Below are 19735 nucleotides of genomic sequence, written 5' to 3'. Positions count from 1 at the left end.
TTCATCTTCCAATGTCTCCCCTCATCTGAGGTGTGAGTGGCCCTAAGGTTGAACCACCACTAGTCCTCTCTGTAATGAGACAGCAGTCCTATGGTTCACTGGGATTACAGTGACTTGACATTCACCAGCATGTCTGTATCCTTATCATAGCATAGAAACCAGAATTGGTCCCAGTACATTTAAATCAAAGTTAATTATATCTTGTCTGCTTTCTTTCTTCTATTCATCAAAACAGGAAGATGGTTGTATTTTCATAATTGGCCTTATTAGCCAATGCTGCTATTTTTAATGAGTTGTGCATGTGAAGTGTCAGCTCCATCTGTCCTATTATTCAAGTTCTGCATTTTTTTCCAAGAAATATCTGATCTCCACGTCAGCAAGTGTACATCTCACAGTTTCAGTATAGTCTACAACTATTGTATTAAACTGACTAGCTGCTCTTTAAATAAATCATGGTTGAAATAAATTCATCAGTCTCAGAGTGAGGTTTTGCAGATGGCTTTATGCTTAGACAAAGTCGGACAGCAGCAAAAGTTTTGAATAAACAAGATAACAGGGTATCTGTACACATCTATTCACAGGCATTTCCACGTATTACCAAAACATTTGAAAACCGAGCTAGATAAAAGTAGATGAATCATGATCACCAGAGGACTGTGAACGATTTGAAGAAGTAAAATTGCTGAAAGGAAAAGCTGTTTTATATCTAATTGATGAAGGTAAGCAGCTGTGAAAAAGTCGATGGAGATACATTCGAAATCTTTCTCCCAGAAATGCATAAATGATAGGGTTCAGGCAGCAGTGTATAAATGTGATGCATTCAGTTACTTGCTGGGCAAACATCAGCTGCTTTTGAAACTCACAACCAGGTAAAACATTCTGTTCTCTCAATGACTCCAGCAATATCACAACATTGTACGGTGTCCAAAATATAAAAAACACTATGACAACTGTAAATATTAGTTTAATAGCCCTGTGCTTTTTATAGTTTTTTGTTTTTCGCAAGGTTTGGATAATTCTTATATAACAGAAAACCATGATAGACAATGGAACAAAAAAACCCAAGAGAATGGATTTGTAAAGGATAAAGAGTTTCCAATTTGCAAAGCTGTTCTGTGGAAAGAAAGTATGGCAAACAAATCTATCGTGAACTATTTCGATTTTGTTGAATATCATTGTGGGAAGAGAGGCAAACAAAGCTACACACCACATCACTACACTCGAAATGATCCCATTTCGAGCAGTCCTAGTCCTGACTGAGAAAGTAACGTGAACAATCGCAAGGTAGCGGTCTATAGTTATCAGGATTATGAACATTGTGCCACCAAAGTAGCCAACCTCATAAGCAGCAGAAACAACCTTGCAAAAGAAATCTCCAAAAATCCATTCATTTGTCGCAGAATATGCCCAGAAAGGAAGTGTGGTAACAAACAGCAAGTCACTCAATGACAAATTGAAAAGATAAATGTCTGTCATATTCTTCAAACGTTTGTGCTTCATAAGAGCCCACAACACAAGTGCATTCCCAAATAGACCAAACACAAACACAAGGGAGTACAGGACTGGTAGGAAAGTTGCACGAAAAGTATTTGCAGATTTCGTATCACATGGACGAAACAGATCTCCATAGTCGTAATTGTAGTCACTGAATGTACTGAACAGATTTTCAGTTGTGTTCATCCCGTAACCCATCTTTTCATAAACTAGAGAGAAACAAAGAACTGTAAGTGATAGTTATCGCTGAATTAGTTCTCAGGAAGTTGAGGGTACAGAGCAATGCTATTTTATGTTTGAATCTTTAGATAGTCCCAGCTAGTCACGTTGATAAACAGGAATATGATGTTATTAATATATTTTAGTCAGAAAGGTCAATGCAATAACTGGGAGAATTAATTCTTCAGATGCGTTACATTAATGACATGCATTAGTTCATAAGTCATCTAAAAGGCTTCCGGACAAAAATTCAGAATAAACTTACTTACGAGCAATCCTTAAGTTCTTCTCGGACAGGCAATTGTAAATTCTCTCAATATCCAAATGAATGATTGTCTGAGCACAAAATACTGCAGTGTTTCACTAGAAACAGATATTGTTTTAAAATGACAATGAGGAAGTGTAACATTTCCTGTCTGACTGCTTTGCCAATCACCTTATAATGTGTACCCTCTTTTCATGAAATCCTCAGCCATTAAAAACAATTTCTCTTTTTTCAGTGTAACGAGGTGTAGAGCTGGATGAAATCTTTTCTGAAGAACGGTCCAGACCCAAAACATCAGCATTCCTGCTCCACTGATGCTGCTTGGCCTGCTGTGTTCATTCAGCTATACACCTTGTTATTATCAGATTCTCCAAGCATCAGCAGACTTTACTTTTCTATATTCAAACCTTTTTAATCCTTTCATGATTTTCAATGGCTTCGCCTTCTCTGATTTGTAGAGCACTGCTCAGCTTCCCTAGTCTATCCCACTGACGGTAATTCCTTATCTTTGAACCATTCAGGAAATCTTGTTTTGCATCGACCCACAAGCCTCCCGCCAGCCAACTTCAATTTGAAAGCTATCAATGCTCCCAAATGTGTGCATTTCCTACAGTGATTGAAGTGTTGTTTCCTGTTGGTTTGGAATAGTCTGTTGACTTTGTTCTCTCTGCCTCTATTTACAAAACCCCTAAACCAATTTATATTCTTACCTGCTCTGTTCAACCTTTCGGCCAGCCTCAGACACTTGTGCACAAACTCCTCCATCTGTCTGTCCACTTGCAGCCCCCAGAATGGCACCATTTAATATTGTCAGAGAAATCAATGTGTAAGGAATTAAAGGAGTACAGCCAGTCACTAGAGTTGTACAAGTGAAAGGAAGCCACTTCTTCTGGTTGAGATCAAACTGGAGGCGAAACTTTAGGACCTTTGTTTAGAATGTTTCTGACATGGAAGGTGTGTTTGGTGATTTACAAGTTGTCACTTTTGCAGCTGATGGTGGGCTCTGTGCTTTGTGCATTAAATAATGCGATAATTAATGCATATTATTATGTAATACATAGAACATAGAACATTACAGCACAGTACAGGCCCTTCGGCCCTCGATGTTGCGCCGACCTGTCATACCGATCTGAAGCCCATCTAACTTACACTATTCCACGTACATCCATATGCTTGTCCAATGACGACTTAAATGTACTTAAAGTTGGCGAATCTACTACCATTGCAGGGAAAGCGTTCCATTCCCTTACTACTCTCTGAGTAAAGAAACTACCTCTGACATCTGTCCTACATCTTTCACCCCTCAATTTAAAGCTATGCCCCCTCATGCTCGCTGTCACCATTCTAGGAAAAAGGCTCTCCCTATCCACCCTATCTAACCCTCTGATTATTTTATATGTCTCAATTAAGTCACGTCTCAATCTTCTTCTCTCTAACGAAAACACCCTCAAGTCCCTCAGCCTTTCCTCGTAAGGCCTTCCCTCCATACCAGGCAACATCCTAAATCTCCTCTGCACTCTTTCCAAAGCTTCCACCTCCTTCTTCTCATGCGGTGACCACAACTGTACGCAATACTCCACGTGCGGACGCACCAGAGTTTTGTACAGCTTCACCATAACCTCTTGGTTCCGGAACTCGATCCCTCTATTAATAAAAGCTAAAACACTGTATGCCTTCTTAACAGCCCTGTCAACTTGGGTGGCAACTTTCAAGGATCTGTGTACATGGACACCGAGATCTCTCTGCTCATCTACACTACCAAGAATCTAACCATCAGCCCAGTACTTTGCCTTCCGGTTACTCCTACCAAAGTGCATCACCTCACACTTGTCCGCATTAAACTCCATTTGCCACCTCTCAGCCCAGCTCTGCAGCTTATCTATGTCTCTCTGCAACCTGCAGCATCCTTCGTCACTATCCACAACTCCACCGACCTTAGTGTCGTCTGCAAATTTACTAACCCATCCTTCTACGCCCTCATCCAGGTCATTGATAAAAATGACAAACAGCAGTGGACCCAACACTGACCCTTGCGGTACACCATTCGTAACTGGACTCCAGAATGAACATTTCCCATCAATTACCACCCTCTGTCTTCTTTCAGCAAGCCAATTTCCGATCCAAACTGCTATATCTCCCACAATTCCATTCCTCTGCATTTTGTACAATAGCCTATTGTGGGGAACCTTATCGAAAGCCTTGCTGAAATTCATATACACCACATCAACCGGGTTACTCTCATCTACCTGTTTGGTCACCTTCCCAAAGAACTCAATAAGGTTTGTGATGGGGATAATTAATTATCTCATTTCTCTGTATTGGCCTTTATGACCAGAATGCAGACCGCGTGAAGGAGTCACACATCACATTCTGTAACTGCTGTTTTAGTACTATTCCTCACTTTCCTGCACTTCCTTCCCACATCAGCAGGTAAACACACATTGCACAGATGTAAGGGGAAGATTTTAACAGGAAAGAACTAACATGCGAATTGTACATATCCCCTGAACTGTAATGTGCACAGCGGCTCTCACTTTGTACTGTTTCCATTGCCAGGCTACAGTCACATCATTACTCCAAGGCATCACTCTCCTCCTTCTTTAATATTCTGTCAGGAATGTGGGCATTAGGGCAGCGTTTATTTCTCATTCCTTGCACTGGAGAAGGTGGTGGCAACTCACTTTCCTGAGCTACTGAAACCCATATAGTGTAGGTGCACCCACCTTGCCGTTAGGAAGGAATTTCCAGGATCTTGTCCCAGACAGAGTGAAGGAACGGGCAATATGTTGTTTTCAGTGACATTGTGTGGCTTGGAGGGTAATTCACAGGAGGTCATGTTCCCATGTAACCTTTACCTCTGTCCTTCACGTAGAGAGAGTCACAGGATTGGAATGTATTGTTGAAGAAGCCTTGGTGAGTAGTTGCAGAGCATCTTGTGGACAGTACATACTGCTGACAGTCTGCACCCCAGGGGTGAAGGGAGTTAATATTGAAGGGGCTGTATGCAATTGAGCCTCCTGAGTATTGGTTGGAGTTCACTGATCCAGGCAATGGCAGAAGACTCCACCACTATCCTATTTGTGTCTTCTGGATGGGAGAAAGGCTCTGAGGAATCAGGATGTGAATGAACCACCACAGAATTACCAGCATCTTTCCTGCTTTAATGGCCACAGCATTTATGTAGCTAGTCCTGTTGAGTTTCTGTCAACGTTGCTACTTCTCAGCCCAGTCCTGAATGTTTCTCACATTTTGCTGCCTGCATACAAAAACTGCCTCACTGCCTGAAGATTTGTGAATGGAACTGAGCATTCGGTAAAGAACAACACAAATTCCCAATGGTGGAGGCAAGATCATTCATCAAAGATTTGAAGATTGTTGTGTCCAGGTCTCTAACCTGAGGACTTCCACTATTAATAAGGTGTGTTCTATTCTGCAATAACAACTTTGTCACTTTGTAGCCTGTACCACCAGCACCTGGAGTGTCATTGATAGCTTCACTTATGGAGTCACAGTGTCATGCAGCTCAGTAACAGACCCTTCAGTCCAACTCGTCCATGTCAAACAAGTTTCCAAACTAAACCAGTTCCATTTACCTGCATTAGGCCTGTATCGCTCTATTTCCTCATTTTGTACCTGTAACTTCCATTTCCTCTGGCAGTTCATTCCATGTACGAACCAATCTCTGTGTGGAAAAGGTTACTCTTTAGGTCCCCTTTAAATCTTTCTCCTCTCACCTTAAAAATATATCTCATAATTTTAAACTCGCCCACCCTCAGGGTAAGACCTTGCTATACACCTTATCTGAGCGCCTCATGATTTTACAAACCTCTTTATTGTCACCCCTCAACCTCCTACGCTCTAGTAATAAAAGTCCCAGCCTATTCAGCCCTTCCTTCTACCTCGTGCCCTCCATTCCCAGCAACATCCTGGTCAATCTTTTCTAAACTCTCTCCAATTTCCAAATTACCATCCTATAGCAGGGAGGCCAGAGCTATACACAATACTCCAAAAGTGACCTCACCAGTATCCTGTACAAGTGCACATGACGTTTCAGCTCCTATACTCAATGGTCTGAGCAATGACTCCAAGAGTGCTGAATGCCTTCTCAATCACACTGTCTCCCTGTGATGGAACTTTCAAACAACTATATACCTGAACCCCAAGGCCTGTCGGATCAGCAACACTACCCAGGCCCTACCAGGAACAGTTTATGTCCTGCACTTGACAGTCTCACCAAAATGCAACACCTCCCAGTTATCCAATTAAACACCATCTGCCACTCCTCAGTCCATTGGCCCAATTGATCAACATCCCCTTATTGTCTTAGATAACCTACTTCACTGTCCATTATACCACCAACCCTGGAGTCATCTGCAAACTTACTGACCATGTTTCCTCAGTTCTCATCAAAATTGTTTTATCTAAATGACAAACAACAATGGACCCAATATTGATCCCATTGAGCATTGCTGGTCACAGGCCTCTATCCTGAAAGAACACCCTCCACCTTTGCCCTCTCTCTCCTACCATCAAGCCAATTTGCTTTCCAATTGGCAAGCTGCCCTGAATCCCATGTGATCTAACTTTACTAAGCAGATTACAATGCAGAATCTTACCAAAGGCTTTACTAAAGTTCAAGCAGACCTCTACCGTTCTGTCCTCATGTATCTTCTTGGTTACATTCTCCAAAAAACTCAATCAAGTTTGTGAGATTCAATTTCCCATGGCACAAAGCCATGCTGACTATCTCTAATTTGTCCTTGCCTCTCTCTCTATTCCTATCTCTCAGAATGCCTTCAACAACTTCACCATGACTGATGCCAGCCTCACCGGTCTATAGTTCCCAGGTCCCTCCTCACATCCTTTCTTAAATAAAGGCACAACTTTAGCCACCGTCCAGTTCTCTGGCAGCTCACCCATTGCTGTAGATATGTAAATAGCCCTGCTTGGGTCTCTGCAATTTTTTCCTGAGCTTTCCACTACATCCTGATCAGGTCCCAGAGATTGATCCACGTTTATGTTTTTTGAGACGTCCAGCACTCCCCCTTTTGTAATGTGGATGAGTACTTCAAAGGTGGCTTCACCAAGACTGACACAACAGCAATATGACATCCCAACTCCGCTAGACAATGGTCTGAGCAATGAAGGCAAGTGTGTCATTCAGCTTCCTTCCCACCCTGTCTTCACATGACACAACTTTCAATTAACTATGTACCTGAACCCTGAGGTCTCTCTGTTCAACAACACTACCCAGGACCCAACCATTAACTGTGTAAGCCCTAAGCTTGTGTGTCTTTCCAAAATGCCTCGTCCAGGGTTATGATGGATGGGCAGTAGGTACTGGCCGAGTTAGTGATGCCTACATCCCATGAGTGAATAAATGGAAATGAATGACCATGTTAATCTTCAGACAGGAAGACACAAAAACGTGTTCTTTACAAACAAGGATTTTGGCAAAACTGTTCTCTGCTCCTGGATAACAAAGTGTGGAGCTGGATAAACACAGCAGGACAATCAGCATCTCAGGAGCACAAAAGCTGACCTTTCGGGCATAGACCCTTCATCAGAGCTCTCTGATGAAGGGTCCAGGCCCAAAACGTCAGCTTTTGTGCTCCTGAGATGCTGCTTGGCCTGCTGTGTTCATCCAGCTCCACACCTTGTTATCTTGGCTTCTCCAGCGTCTGCAGTTCCCATTATCTCTGTTCTCAGCTCCTGAATGCCTGTTGAATTCTAACATTCATATTGATTCACTTCACTTTACCTTCCAAATTTCATCAGTCTGATTGTCATAAATCTGTCTATTTCATGGGTCTGTCTGTATCTAGGGAGACAATTGTAGGATTTTGACCCAGTGACAGTGACAGAAAGGAGATTTATATCCAGCTCAGGATGGTGAGCGGTATGGAGCGGAATTTGCAGGGCCTTTTGTTCCAATGTATCTGCTGTCCTTGACTTTCCAAATGGAAGTGGTCATGGGTTTGGAAGGTGCTATCTAAGGGTCTTCAATGATTTTCTGCAGGGCGTCTTAGAGATGACACACTTACACATGTAAAATTAATATTTATTTCAAATAATGTGAATGATTAGTAATTAATTTAGTAATTACATAGTCCCGATACATCCAACACCTCTACTTCCCCATCAGTGTAAACCCTCAACCACCTGGTACCCTGCTGCCCAGTTGTCAACTGGTACCCAACACCTGTTGGTTTAAACCCTTACCCACCTGGCATGCTACTTCCCTTAGCCAACTGGTATCCCATCCAGCAGCCACGCCAACCCCTCACCCTTCTGTCACCCCACACCCACGACCCACCTGCCAGCCTTGACCCTCACCCAGTTATCACCCTGCTGCCCCTTACCTAACTGGCAGCCTTCATTCTACACTCAGTGTACACTCAGTGGTATGGAGATGAGAAGACTCAAGAAGTAGGCAATTGGATTCTCCAAATGTCGACCGAAGCTACAGTTGTATTCAGCCATCTGTGTAACAGAGAGGGAATTCTCTCTGGTGGTTGAGTAGTGTAAAGAAGTGCTGTTGGAATCATGGTAAAAAACAGATATGAGGGAAGGTCTGTAATGAGATGGAAGATGGGAGATAGTAAATCTCAAATGTTTTAGTGTAGCAAGGCCAAAGGGAGCAGGAGTGGAAGAAGTGATGAAACAGTAGATGTGTTCAGAGTAGCTGTGAGTGGCAGAATGATGATTTGACTGGCGATCAAAAAGAAAAGCAAAGTTAAAACCAAAAGATGCTAAGACCGTGAGACAAACGTGTGTGTGGCATGGGGTGAATGCAATGCTGATTCCGGAAGGCTTTAATGTGCCCATAAAAACATCGGCATATTGTTCGTTGAGCTTGAGTTGAGCTTCACTTGAAGAACACTGCAGGACGAGGGCAGAAATGGCAGTGTGAGAGCAAAGTGGTGAATTAAAATGACAGGTCACTGGAGACTCGCGATCATGCTTCCAGATTGAATGGAGGTATGCTGCAAATAGATTAGTCCGTCTGTATGTGGAGACAACACTGTGAGCAACAGTTATGGTATATTCCCTTCAAAACATTATCCGCAAATTGTTGTGTCATCCTGAAGAAGTGTTTGGGGCCTTGGGTAGTGAGAAAAGGGGAGGTAAAAATGATCATGCTATATTTCTTGCACTTAAATAGAAAGGTGCATTGAAAAAGTGTTTGAGTGCTGGAGCCGATAGATGAGTGGAGCAAGCTATAGTAGAGGGAATGATATCTTTGTCACTTTGAGAGGGGAAAGAAGATTTGTAAAGTAGCAGCTTCATGTCAAAGGTGAAAGAAATGGTGGAGGATAATCCATTGTAAACAGAGGTTGGTGGAGTAAAGGTGAGCACAAGTGGAAACATATTACATTTCTGGGAATGCCACAGGATGAGAGCCGTGGATAAAACACATGACCTTTCAGCCATGCTGACGGATGGCTTCCATACTCCATAATACTCCCCCTCTGGAAAGAACTGAGTAGTTTGATGTTTTTATGGCGTTATGCACCCAGGTGATTACTTTTAATCCCAGCTTACTCTGTTAGTACATGTAGTTTGAACATTTATTTCTGAGAAGTATGTCACCCGCCCATTTGTCTAAATAAAATCTACCAGATCACAGCTATCTGTTTCATCACTCAAATAAATCAGAAGTGAAAAATTCATCAGTTCTATCTTAGTTTCAGGGTGGCTTTATCTTCGCACATGACTTAACAGTTACACAAGCTCACTCAACTTTGAGAAAGGTTGTATGTGTACAGTGACCTCACTTAAAATCGGGGATGTGATCCTTGAAATCCTGACTTTACGTGGAACATCTTTAAACAAAACTTGCTTTCCCACAGTATTCACTGTTAAAGCCAGAGTCAGGTTCACTCAGAAAGTCTTTGCCCTCCAAAAGCTGACACAAATGTTGAAATACTGTGCTGGAAATGGGCAGCACTGTGTATTCCTGTTTGAAAGAAGTGGCAAACCAAAGCAAAGGAAGTTCCAACTGGTGAAAGCAGTCTTCTTGTTTGCAGAGAAGCCCATAAAGAAATTTACAGTACAGGCGCGGTACAGGCTCCTGATCTACTGTACCTGCACTCTCAAAGTACTTACACAGTAAAACACAGCAGACAATTATCTTTTCCAAATTAGTTTCTCACCAACACCTCCACTAGGACAGGCACAAAGACAGAGAATTCTTTAAAGAAAAGTTGACAATGAAGCGGTGGGGCAAAGCATAAACCAGGTGGCCACTTCGCACAACATCCGTGTTCTGCTTGCAAAAATGTTCCTGAGCCACCTATTGCCTGCCACTTTAACACACCACCCTGTTCCCTGGCCAACATCTCTGTCTGTGGCTTGCTGTGGATTTCCTGTGAAGCTCAGCACAAGCTGGGGGACCAACACCTCATTTCCCGCTTGGTGACCCTGAAGCTCTCCTGACTCTACATCGAGTTCAATAATTTTAGGGCCCAAACTCTCCCATGTCTGTGCTCCCTAAACCACACACCAGGTCTTTTTGTAACATTACACACTACCTGTCGTTAGTCACTAACAGTCCCCATTAACAGCTATTCACCCTCCCAGCCAGATCGTTATCACCTTCGTTGTCTATCCAACTGCTCTTCTCTCTCTTCAGGCTCGATCCTGTTGTTTGGTCCCAACCCAATCCCCCTCCCTATTTTCTGCATATAAACCAACAATTCCCCAGCTACGATAACAAAGTGTGGAGCTGGATGAAAGCAGCGGACCAAGCAGCATCTTAGGAGCACAAAAGCTGACTCATACAGTGGTGCTATCTTTAGCAGCAACACCAGGGGGCGTTGCTTATGAATAAATGAGCTGAGAGACAAAAATGCAAGACATGGCAGGAGGGGAGGGATGTTAAATGAATATAGGGCCCTTTAAATGAATAAAATGTGGCACAAAAAAGAAACAACTTCAAAGAGAAACTATTCAAAAGGGAAAGACTTAAATTAAGGACACACTAAATTTCAAGGCAATCCATTTTGTAATAAAACACCTGAAGTTCTGAACTACAGAACTGTAGAGGAGTTATGGTCCCCAGAGGATTGTGAACAGAGAGAAGCAAGAAAATCACAAGAAGCCAAATGAGAATTGTCGCTTATTTATATCGAAATTTTATATTTGATGGAAGCACGCAGCTGTGAAAAGGTCGATGGAGATACATTCGAAAACTTTCACCCAGAAATGCATAAATGAGAGGGTTCAGGCAGCAGTGTATAAACACAATGCATTCAGTTACTTGCTGGGCAAACATCAGCTGCTTTTGAAACTCACAACCAGGTAAAACATTCTTCTTCTCTCAAAGACTCCATCAACATCACAGAAAAAAATCCAAAGTAAAATTACTTACAAGCAACGCTTAATTTCTTCTCGGACAGGCAATTGTAAATTCTCTCAGTATCCGAATGAATGATTGTCTGAGCACAAAATGCTGCAGTGTTTCACTAGAAAGAGACATTGTTTTAAAATGATTATGAGGAAGTGTAACATTTCCTGCCTGACTGCTTTGCCAATCACCTGAGAATATTTACCGTCTTGTTAAGAAATCCTCTGCCACTGAGAACAATTTTTGTATATTCAAACTTATTTTATCCTCTCATGATTTTAAACAGCTTTGCCATCTCTGATTTGATGAGAAGTGCTCAGCTTCCCTAGTCTATCTCAGTGACGATAATTCCTCATCCCTGGACCATTCAGTAAATCTTGTTTTGCATCGACCCACAAGTCTCCCGCCACCCAACTTCAATTTGAAAGCTATCAATGCTCCCAATGTGTGCATTTCCTACAGTGATTGAAGTGTTGTTTCCTGTTGGTTTGGAATAGTCTGTTGACTTTGTTCTCTCTGCCTCTATTTACAAAACCCCTAAACCAATCTATATTCTTACCTGCTCTGTTCAACCTTTCAGCCAGCCTCAGACAGTTGTGCACAAACTCCTCCATCTGTCTGCCCACTTGCAGCCCCCAGAATGGCACCATTTAATATTGTCAGAGAAATCAATGTGTAAGGAATTAAAGGAGTACAGCCAATCACTAGAGTTGTACAAGTGAAAGGAAGCCACTTCTTCTGGTTGAGATCAAACTGGAGGCGGAACTTTAGGACCTTTGTTTAGAATGTTTCTGACATGGAAGGTGTGTTTGGTGATTTACAAGTTGTCACTTTTGCAGCTGATGGTGGGCTCTGTGCTTTGTGCATTAAATAATGCGATAATTAATGCATATTATTATGTAATGATGGGGATAATTAATTATCCCATTTCTCTGTATTGGCCTTTATGACTAGAATGCAGACCACGTGAAGGAGTCACACATCACATTCTGTAAATGCTGTTTTAGTACTATTCCTCACTTCCCTGCACTTCCTTCCCACATCAGCCAGTAAAATTCCAAGGATTGACAATTTGGATGTTTTTAAGTGAAGGCATTATAAAGACTCATTGCACAGATGTAAGGGGAAGATTTTAACAGGAAAGAACTGACATGTGAATTGTACATATCCCCTGAACTGTAATGTGCACAGCGGCTCTCACTTTGTACTGTTTTCATTGCCAGGCTACAGTCACATCATTACTCCAAGGCATCACTCTCCTTCTTCTTTAATATTCTGTCAGGAATGTGGGTATTAGGCAGCGTTTATTTCTCATTCCTTGCACTGGAGAAGGTGGTGGCAACTCACTTTCCTGAGCTACTGAAACCCATATAGTGTAGGTGCACCCACCTTGCCGTTAGGAAGGAATTTCCAGGATCTCGTCCCAGACAGAGTGAAGGAACGGGCAATATGTTGTTTTCAGTTGCATTATTGTGTGGCTTGGAGGGTAATTCACAGGAGGTCATGTTCCCATGTCACCTTTACCTCTGTCTTTCACGTAGAGAGAGTCACAGGATTGGAATGTATTGTTGAAGAAGCCTTGGTGAGTAGTTGCAGAGCATCTTGTGGACAGTACATACTGCTGACAGTCTGCACCCCAGGGGTGAAGGGAGTTAATATTGAAGGGGCTGTATGCAATTGAGCCTCCTGAGTATTGGTTGGAGTTCACTGATCCAGGCGACGGCAGAGGATGTCACCACCGTCCTGACTTATAGAGTCATAGATTCATACAGCATGAAAAGAAATGCTTTAGTCCAAGCAGTCCATACCAAACGTCATCCCAAACTAAACTAGTCCCACCTGCCTGCTCCTTGCCCATATCCCTCCAAACCTTTCCTGCTCAAATATTCATTCAAGCGTCTTTTAAACATTGTAATTGTGCCACATCCACCACTTCATCATTAAGTTGCTTTCACACACGAACCACTCTCTGTGTAAAAAAAATTGTCTTTTCTGTCTTTTTATATCTCTCCTCTCACCTTAAAAATGTGCCCCAATCTTGAAATTCCCCATCTTGGAAAAAAGACAATTTCCATCAACTCTATCTTTTCCTCCCATTATTTTATAAACTTCTACTAGGTCACGTCTCAACCTCCAGCAAATAAATTTCCAGCCTTTCCTTATAACTCAAGCCTTCCAAACCCAACAACATCGTCATAAATCTCTTCTGAACCCTCTCCAGCTTGATAATATCCTTCCTAAAACTGGGCAACAAGAACTGGGCACGGTTTTCCAGAAGACGCTCACCAATGTCCTGTGCACCAACTGAGAAATGAAGGCAAACTTACCAATCATCTTTTTAACCACCCTGTCTATATGTGATACAAACTTTAAAGAATGATGTACCTACAGCCCTTCGTCCCTTTGAACTACAACATTACCCAAGGCCCTATCATTAATTGTATAAGCCCTACCCTTGTTGATTGCATCAAAATGCTATTCGTCATGTTTATCCAGTTTGAATTCCACCTGCCATTTTTCAGCCCATTAACCCATTTGATCAAGATCCCTTTGTAATCTTAGAAAACCTTCTTCACTGTCTACTATGCTACTAATTTTGGTGTTGTCTGCACACTTGCTAACCACATCTTCTATATTCTCATCCAAATCATTTTGTTATAAATGACAAACAAAAGAGAACTCAAAAAAACCATCCCTGTGGAATGCCACTGGCTTGTGTCTTGTAGATCGGAGAAAGGCTCTGGGAGAATCAGGACGTGAGTCAATGGGCACTGAATCGCCAATACCTGTTCTGCTTTGATGGCCATAGCTTTTATGTAGCTAGTCCTGGTGAGTTTCCAGACAATGGTTTTCCCCAAGATGTTGGTGGTCAGGGATTCAGTGATGTCTGTGGCATTCAATGCCTAGGGGAGGTGGCTGGATACACTCTGATGCTGACAATACTTATCATTTGACGCCTGCTTGCGTGAATCTTTCCATTGCTCAGCCCGATCCTGAATGTTGCTTCCATTTTGCTGCCTGCACACACAAACAGCTTCACTGTCTGAGAAGTTGTGAATGGAACTGAACATTCCGTAATGCACAACGCACATTCTTAGTGGTGGAGGCGAGATCATTAATGAACGAGTTGAAGATTGTTGTGCCTTGGGGTCTACCAAGAGGACTTACAAAGGGCTGCTTCGCTAAGTTGGTTAGAGTGGTGCTGATAATGCCAAGGTCACTGGTTTGATCCCCGTACAGGCCAGGTCCCTTTGGGGCGGCACAGTGGTTAGCACTGCTACCTCACAGTATCAGGGACCTGATCTGATTCCAGCCTCAGGGAGTTTGCACATTCTCCCTATGTCTGTGTGTGTTTCCTCCCACAACTCAAAGATGTGCAGGTTAGGTGGATTGGCTATGCTAAATTTCTCATAGTGTCTAGGGTGGGAAATACAGGGATTGGGTAGAGGGCGGGTTTCGGTGGAATGCTCTTTGGAGGGGCAGTGTGGACTCAATGGGCCAAATGGCCTGCTCCCGTACTTTAGAGATTCTATGTCTTCCAGCAGCAATAAATTGTCATTATCTTCTGCAAAAACAGTTTTGTTTCTTTGTACTCGGTATGACTAGTTCCTGGAGCGTCATTGATTACTTCAGCTATAGAATCATGGAGTCAGACAGCACAGAAACAGGCCCTTCAGTTCAATTCATCCGTTCCAACCAAGCTTCCCAAATTACACTAGTCCCATTTACTCGCATTTGGCCCACATGCAAATCCCTATGTCCCTCATGACTTTACAAACCTCTATAAAATCACCTCTCAACCTCCTATACTCCAGTGAAAAAATTCTCAGCCCATCCAACCTCCCTCTATAACTCACATCCTCCAGTCCCAGAGACATCTTTATAAGTCTTTTCTGTAACCGCTCCAATTGTATAATATTCTTCCTATAGGAGGGATTCCAGAACTGTACACTGTATTCTAAAAATGGCCTCACCAACATCCTGTGCAACTACAACATGACATCCCAACTCCTACACTTAATGAGAGATAATGGGAACTGCAGATGCTGGAGAATCCAAGATAACAAAGTGTGAAGCTGGATGAACACAGCAGGCCAAGCAGCATCTCAGGAGCACAAAAGCTGACGTTTCGGGCCTGAACCTTTCATCAGAGGGCCATCTAAAAGATTTATATAAATGACAAAAAACAATGGGCCCAGTACCAATCTCTGTGGAACCCCAAGATCACAGACTTTAGCCTGAAAAACAACTCTCCACCACCCCCTATTTCTACCATCAAGCCAATTTTGCATCCAATTAGCAAGTTCTCCCTGAATCCCATGTCTTCTAACTTTACTGAGCAGTCTACAATGCAGAACCTTGTCAAAGCTTCACTAAAGTACATGCAGACTTCTACCACTCTGTCATCATCTATCTTCTTGGTCATGTCCTCACAAAGCTCAATCACATTTGTGAGACATGATTTCCCTTGGCACAAAGCCATGCTGACTATTCTCAATCTGTCCTTGCCTCTCCAAATGCATGATATACCCTATCTCTCAGAATCCCCTGAAACAACTTCACCACCGCTGATGCCAGCCTCACCGGTCTATAGTTCCCATAGATCCTCCTCGCATCCTTTCTTAAATAAAGGCACAACATTAGCCACCATCCAGTTCTCCGGCAGCTCACCCATTGCTGTAGATGATACAACTGTCTCTGCTAGGGGCCGCGCAATTTCTTTCTTAGCTTCCCACAATTCCTGAGATGCAGCTGATCAGGTCCCAGAGAACTTTGAGACTCCTAGCAATTCCTGCTCTATGTTGTAGTCAAGTGCTCTGAAGTAGCCTCGCCAAAACTTATACGACCGCAACATGATGTATCTGGGTGTCACTGGCAATGTCAGCACTTATTGCCCATCCCTGAATTCTGTTAAACTGAACAAAGTGCTAGGCCTTTTCAGAGAAGGCTACATTGCTGTGGATCTGGGGTCACATTTAAGCCAGGTAAATTTGGCAGATTTCCTTTCCTAAAGGGAATTGATAAACCAGCTCAGCTTTTATGATGAATTCTGGCTTCATGGCACCTTTACTGAAATAGCTTTCAATTTCAAACACCTCAATCTAATTTGAATTCCATCAGCTACCATGCTGGGATCTGTACCTATACTTCAAGCACATGAATCTACCCTCAGGATGACTAGCCCAATGATAATACGGCAATGCCATCAACTTCCACTTATTGTTGGCTAAATACTAACGTGACAAAGGAAGAAGGAAGAATCCAACCCTGGATCAAATGCATGAGACCAAATATGCCATAAGAAACAGCCACTGGACTCATCTTCAGAACAGTGTACAGTATTTGAGTGAGTCCTCCAAAAACATAAGAAATGTAACATGAATTGTATGTCAGGTATGTGATTTCTTTTCTAAATAGGATTTGTTTCGGATGATGAGTTTGAACAAGTAGCATATGGGCTTTTGGTGTATTTAAAAAAGTTTGTTGATTAACTTATAAGCATTTCGGTAGCCATACTGATTTATTTACATAAAATAGTCAGAAAGAGATAGTCTTGACTGATGTTGGATGTAGAAAACTGTTGGTCCTAAAGAAAGGAAAAAAAATTAGAATTGTTAATAAATAGGTAACCTCGACTTAAGGAGTTTAGTTTCAGAGCTCCAGGCCTTTGTGTTTAGTTGAAAAGTTGAGGGGGAGTGTTTAAAGCTGAGAAATTCTATGCTTGGCTTCCCAAGCGAAATATGAGGTGCTGTTCCTGCAACCTTCAGGTGGCATCGTTGTTTCATGACCCTGCAGCCCAAGGGTATCAATGTGGATTTCACCAGCTTCAAAACCCCTCCTCCCCCCACCACATCCCAAAACCAGCCCAGCTCGTCTCCGGCTCCCTAACATGTCCGTCCTCCCACCTATCCGCTCCTCCCACCCCAAGCCCCATCCCCATCTCCTACCTGCTAGCCTCATCCCGCCCGCTTGATCTATCCGCCCTCCCTGGACTGACCTATCTCCTCCCTACCTCTCCATCCCCACCTCTTTGACCTGTCTGCCTCCTCGCCACATATCTTCTCCTCTATCCATCTTCTATTTGCCTCCCCATCTCTGTCTATTTATTTCAGAACCCACTTCCCCTCTCCGATTTCTGAAGGAGGGTCTAAGCCCAAAACGTCAGCTTTCCTGCTCCTCTGATGCTGCTTGGCCTGCTGTGTTCATCCAGCTCTACACCTTGTGATCTCAGATTCTCCAACATCGGCAGTTCCCACTATCTCTGCAGCTAACAAAATGTCCGTTTTTATGCAGAAGATACGTGGGGGGAGGGGTATGGTGTAAATGATAGGTGGGGATAGAGCCCAAAGAGAGCAAACAATTAAATAGACAAAGGAGTAGATAATGATCTGGCTGGGAGGGTGAACATCTGTTAATGGAGCCTGTTAGTGGCTAACAATGGCTTTTGTGTAATAACAAACCATGTGATCACAAGTCCTGGTGTGTGGGGCTAGGGGCAAGGATATAGGGGAGTTCAACCCCTAAAGTTATTGAACTTGATTTTGAGTTCAGAAGGTTGCAGAGTTCTGAAGCAGAAAATGAAGTAGTGCTCTTTCAGGTTAAACTGAGTCTCGCTGGAATACCTGAAGCAAGCCTGAGACAGAGATATTGGTCAGGGAACAGGGCGGTGTTCGCTGAAGTGTAACACCTGCCCCTTTACCTCCTCTTTCCTCAGCACTTCATCAGCACTACGCACAATCTAGACTACAGCATTCACTGCTCACAATGTAGTCTGCTCTCCACTGGGGAAATGATCACACGACAGCAAGTTATAGTCCGAGATAACAATGTGTGGAGCTGGATGAACACTGCAGGCCAAGCAGCATCTTAGGACCACAAAAGCTGACGTTTTGGGCCTTGACCCTTCATCAGAAAAGGGGGATGGGGAGAGGGTCTGAAATAAATAGGGAGAGAGGGGGAGGCGGACCAAAGATGGATAGAGGAGAAGATAGGTGGAGAGGAGAGTATAGGTGGGGAGGTAGGCAGGGGATAGGTCAGACCAGGGAGGACAGACAGGACAGGGAGGCAGGATGAGGTTAGAAGGTAGGAAATGGAGGTGCGGCTTGTGGTGGAAGGGGGGATAGGTGAGGGAAGAACAGGTTAGGGAGGCGGGGACGAGCTGGGCTCATTTTGGGATGCAGTGGGAGGAGGAGAGATTTTGAAGCTGGTGAAATCCACATTGATACCATTGGGCTGCAGGGTTCCCAAGTGGAATATGAGTTGCTGTTCCTGCAACCTACGGGTGGCATCATTATGTCACTGCAGGAGGCCCATGATGGACATGTCATCTAAAGAATGGGAGGGGGAGTTGAAATGGTTCGCGACTGGGAGGTGCAGTTGTTTATTGCGAACTGAGCGGAGGTGTTCTGCAAAGCGGTCCCCAAAGCTCTGCTTGGTTTCCCCAATGTAAAGGAAGCCGCGCCGCATACAGCGGATGCAGTATACCACATTGGCGGATGTGCAGGTGAACATCTGCTTGATATGGAAAGTCATCTTGGGGCCTGGGATGGGGATGAGGCAAGAGGTGCAGGGGCAGGTGCAGGGGAAAGTGCCGGGTGTGGCGGGGTTGGAGGGGAGTGTGGAGCGGACAAGGGAATCTCGGACAGAGTGGTCTCTCCAGAAGGCAGACAAGGGTGGGGATGGAAAAATATCTTGGGTGTTGGGTTCGGATTGTAGATGGTGGAAGTGTCGGAGTATGATGCGTTGTATCCGGATGTTGGTGGGGTTGTATGTGAGGACTAGGGGGATTCTCTTTTGGCAGTTATTGCGGGGGTGGGGAGTGAGGGATGAAGTGCGGGAAATGAGGGAGACACGGTCCAGGGAGTTCTTGGCCACTGCAGGGCGGACGTTGCGGCCCTTGAAGAACGAGGACATCTGGGATGTACGGGAGTGGAATGCTTCATCCTGGGAGCAGATGCGGCGGAGGTGAAGCAACTGGGAATAGGGGATGGAATTTTTGCAGGAATGTGGGTGGTAGGAGGTGTATTCTAGGAAGCTGTGGGAGTCAGTGGGCTTAAAATGGAAATCGGTTTCTCAGTGATTGCCTGAGATGGAGACAGAAAGGTCCAGGAAGGTGAGGGATGTGTTGGAGATGGCCCAGGTGAACTTGAGGTTGGGGTGGAAGGTGTTGGTGAAGTGGATGAACTGTTCGAGCTCCTCTGGGGAGCAAGAGGCGGTGCCGATACTGTCATCAATGTACCGGAGAAAGAGGTGGAGTTTAGGGCCAGTGTAGTTGCGGAAGAGGGACTGTTCCACGTAACCTACAAAGAGGCAGGCATAGCTTGGCCCATGTGGGTATCCATGGCCACCCCCTTTGTCTGTAGGAAGTGAACGGAATCACCATGGATGTCCAGTCCCTATACACCTGC

General features: G+C 43.8%; 1 protein-coding gene and 1 long non-coding RNA gene across 5 annotated transcripts in view; one reads left to right on the top strand and one right to left on the bottom strand.

Annotated features, from left to right (window-relative positions):
* Nucleotides 1–19735, top strand: part of LOC132210713 (uncharacterized) — a 35047-nt gene that overhangs the window by 7891 nt on the left and 7421 nt on the right. Inside the window, exon 2 of the long non-coding RNA XR_009446895.1 lies at nt 582–719. This is a non-coding gene — a long non-coding RNA (uncharacterized LOC132210713). The remainder of the gene's footprint in view (nt 1–581; nt 720–19735) is intronic.
* On the bottom strand, nt 507–11467 carry LOC125448631 (C-C chemokine receptor type 4-like). 4 transcript variants are annotated; one of them, XM_048524049.2, is made up of 3 exons: nt 11352–11451; nt 5572–5660; nt 507–1703 (listed from the first exon to the last, which is right to left on the bottom strand). In XM_048524049.2, exons 2-3 carry the CDS (start codon nt 5639–5641, stop codon nt 619–621), a joined length of 1155 nt encoding a protein of 384 aa, XP_048380006.1. In that variant the 5' UTR covers nt 5642–5660; nt 11352–11451; the 3' UTR covers nt 507–618. The 4 variants fall into 4 exon arrangements, with proteins under 4 accessions (XP_048380006.1, XP_048380025.1, XP_048380017.1 ...); XM_048524068.2 differs by lacking the exon at nt 5572–5660 and adding an exon at nt 1979–2076; XM_048524060.2 differs by lacking the exon at nt 5572–5660 and adding an exon at nt 1983–2076.

Source organism: Stegostoma tigrinum, chromosome 2 (assembly GCF_030684315.1).
Source record: "Stegostoma tigrinum isolate sSteTig4 chromosome 2, sSteTig4.hap1, whole genome shotgun sequence".
In the NCBI taxonomy this organism is placed as follows: Eukaryota; Metazoa; Chordata; class Chondrichthyes; order Orectolobiformes; family Stegostomatidae; genus Stegostoma; species Stegostoma tigrinum.
Note: the sequence above shows the minus strand (reverse complement) of the source record. Positions and strands in the feature narration are given on the sequence as shown.